We start from the raw sequence: 3,377 nt of genomic DNA on the forward strand, positions 1-3,377 counted from the left end.
CTACCATCCATGGTCGCCGCATCAACGTTTGCGACCCCAAACCCACGCACCAACACGAAGTTGTTCGTAGGATGTCACTGAATAAAGGCATCAAACCCTAGCAAAGCTCGACCAGGACCAAGTCCACTAAGATGAACAAATTCGGTCGGTCCTAGGACTGCCAACGAACCCACCTGACAATTCCGGGTGGGGGTAGGGAGGATCTCACAGTCGGCGAAACTTCACCAATGAGAGGCGATGGGCAACCACATGCGTGTGACAGAGTTCAGCCCTCACAGGTCGACGACCACGATGCTGCTAGATGCCGGATAGCACTGGCTCCGGACAAAGTTCCCTGATCCATGCATGAACCAGGTGAAACCCACGACTCCACTAGACACGCCATGCAATTTCAGCTCAGTGGGCCACCTCCGACAGCAGGGGATAGCAGCGGCGACAGTGTGAAGTTCTAGAGTTACCCCAAAGAGACCAGGTAGTGGAGCAGACAGAAGTGTTTCTAGAGATATCCCACAGAGACTAGGGAGTGGAGCAGACAGAAGGGACATCTTGTTGCCGCCTATCGTCACCCGGGGCTTTGCTCGGCGTGGTGCCGTTCGACGGGGAGGCTGAGAGTGTGAGGGCCTAGGGACGGAGGCTGAGATCACCTCTACTGTCGTCCACCACGAGGATGATGTTGGGGCCATCTGATGGAAACAAGTTTTCTGTATCAAAACTACAAATACACACCTCAAAGTAAATAATTAGTTTATGAGTGGCCACCCAGCTTAGGCATTGGATGTACTCCCTCCGTCCGGAAATACTTGTCCTAAAGATGAATGTATCTAGACTTATTTTAGTTATAGATACATTCATTATATCCATTTCTAGGACAAGTATTTTCGGACGGAGGGAGTACTATTTACTCTAACAAAAGAGGCAGGTGAGGTGTGTGATGAGCCTAATCAAGAAAGACCGACTAGATCATCAGATTTATGCACTAAAATGGTCATGATCAAACTCTTAGCAAGAGGATGTTAACTACCCTTACTAAGATCACATGAATGGGGCCGTATGCATCGTTCTGATGCAGAGGCCGAAGGCAATCCTTCTTTAAAAAAAAACTAAGATTCACATGAATTGTTTGTGCTCTCTATTTTCATTGTTTATGCATGCGTGGATTAATGTAATTAACCCTTTTGAGAAAATTGTGACCAAGTTGTGTATTATGTGCGTTCATGAACGGAATGGCGTACCTATGCTTTCTTCCTCATTTACACAATCCATTAATTACCGCCTCATCTTGCAACCAAATAATTTATAATTTTTAGGGTCAATTACATCCCTGGTGCTGGAAGTTGGAACATGCCTTTTTGCTTCATCCTGCGGGATCGAAAGAGGGACAAAACGTATGATGAATGTCTTTTATGTATGAAACTGAAACGGACACCTCCAAGAAATTAATCAGTTTATGAATACTGTTTACTCTAAAAAATAAGCAGCTGAGGCCTGATTCTTAGATTTAAAAATGCAATGAACTGGTCATGATTGAATCGTAGCAAGGAGGAAACTAACTACTCTTACTAATTAAGATCATATGAAATGTTCCTCCCGGGTCACACTTTCCTTTTGGTTAGCTAGGAACGTCCACTAAGCACTAACATCGTTGCTTTCTTCCTACAAGTACTCAACAACTGACCAAGTAAGTGTCTGATTGACTGGGTTATCCTCCTTTTCTAAATAAAAATAAACGATTGATGTCGTCATGGTAACAGGGGCTGCTAAAAATAGCAGGTGTATTATGTGGATTCATGCATGGACCAACGCGCCTTGATTTCTTCCCTGTTGACACAATCCGCTAACTACTGTGTCGTCTTATGCTGCCGGGTTTCATGGTAAATAATCTAGTGGCAAATCCACAATTTCATAGTTTGAAAAGCTCGATTGCACGCGATCCTATAGCAACCTCTGCAAAGAAAACGATTGCCCTGCATGACTTGGCTTTCATTAACTGCTCTTTTCCTGCCCACCAGTTCAGACTATGACCAAGTATATGATAGTACCACAGAAATGCAAGCTAATAACATATCTATAAAAATTAAACGTGTCTTAAAAGGGAACCTGTAAACTTTATGCAAATATTTTAATTAGCAGCAAGAGACCAGTTCAATCGGTTGGTCGGTTCCACTTGAATAAATCTATTATTGCTCAAGAGTCCAGGCGCTGCTCGCTGCGCTTATATAAACACATACATCCCCGGTATGTCTGAACCATCACTCACAACACAACCACAAACAGGAACACAAGAGAGAGAAACAATAAGATGTCATCCTCCTCTTCCTTCCTTGTCCTCGCTTCTCTTCTTGCATTGGTCTCATGGCAGGCCACTGCCTCCGATCCTAGCCCACTCCAAGACTTTTGTGTGGCCGACATGCATTCACCAGGTATCGTCTGGTTTCTCCCCATGTTTTCACAGAATACATACGTTGACATGAATTTCTGAAAATTATTTGCAAATCGAAACAACTTTCTCGGATTTGAGCTTACATGTTGCATCTCCTCTATGCACCAGTGCGTGTCAATGGGTTTGTTTGCAAGAACCCGATGGAAGTTAACGCAGACGACTTCTTCAAGGCAGCCAATCTCGACAAGCCAAGGATGACCAACAAGGTTGGATCCAACGTCACCTTGATCAACGTCATGCAGATTGCTGGACTCAACACCCTCGGCATCTCAATTGCGCGCATTGACTATGCTCCCTTGGGTCAGAACCCGCCACATACGCACCCTCGCGCCACTGAGATCCTCACGGTACTCGAGGGGACACTGTATGTTGGCTTTGTCACATCCAACTTGCCCGCCCCCAACAGAAACAAGTTCCTCTCGAAGGTGCTCAACAAAGGTGATGTGTTTGTCTTCCCAGTGGGCCTCATTCACTTCCAATTCAACCCCAACCCCCACAAGCCCGCCGTAGCAATTGCCGCACTCAGCAGCCAGAACCCAGGGGCTATCACAATTGCCAATGCAGTGTTTGGGTCAAACCCACCAATATCGGATGATGTTCTTGCCAAAGCATTTCAGGTGGAAAAGAATACAATAGACTGGCTTCAGGCTCAGTTCTGGGAGAATAATCACAATTAAGTCAGACATTGGTTGACTTCATCGGAAGATGAGTGCATAAACCAAGGACTTGGTTGAGCTTCTAGCCATGCTTCCTGATCTATAGAATAAATGAAGCCTATGTCATGATGGTGTGTCTGTAAGCCGTGAATGTATTTCAACCTTTTGAATAATCAACAATATGATTTATTTTCTTCACTCTGATATTGTGTCATATGCTATTTTGGTTTTCATGTGTCGTATTTGCCAAAAGAAACAAAAAATCAGGGTTCTTTTTTCTT

The 3,377-nt window shown here is 44.6% G+C and overlaps 1 protein-coding gene across 1 annotated transcript; it reads left to right on the top strand.

Annotated features, from left to right (window-relative positions):
* The first annotated feature begins 2,249 nt into the window (after positions 1 to 2,249).
* On the top strand, positions 2,250 to 3,294 carry LOC123450114 (germin-like protein 8-11). The gene is made up of 2 exons (XM_045127518.1): positions 2,250 to 2,420; positions 2,549 to 3,294. The coding sequence occupies exons 1-2, from the start codon at positions 2,300 to 2,302 to the stop codon at positions 3,115 to 3,117; spliced, it is 690 nt and encodes a 229-aa protein (XP_044983453.1). The 5' UTR covers positions 2,250 to 2,299; the 3' UTR covers positions 3,118 to 3,294.
* Positions 3,295 to 3,377: the final 83 nt, after the last annotated feature.

This window comes from Hordeum vulgare, chromosome 4H (assembly GCF_904849725.1).
Source record: "Hordeum vulgare subsp. vulgare chromosome 4H, MorexV3_pseudomolecules_assembly, whole genome shotgun sequence".
In the NCBI taxonomy this organism is placed as follows: Eukaryota; Viridiplantae; Streptophyta; class Magnoliopsida; order Poales; family Poaceae; genus Hordeum; species Hordeum vulgare.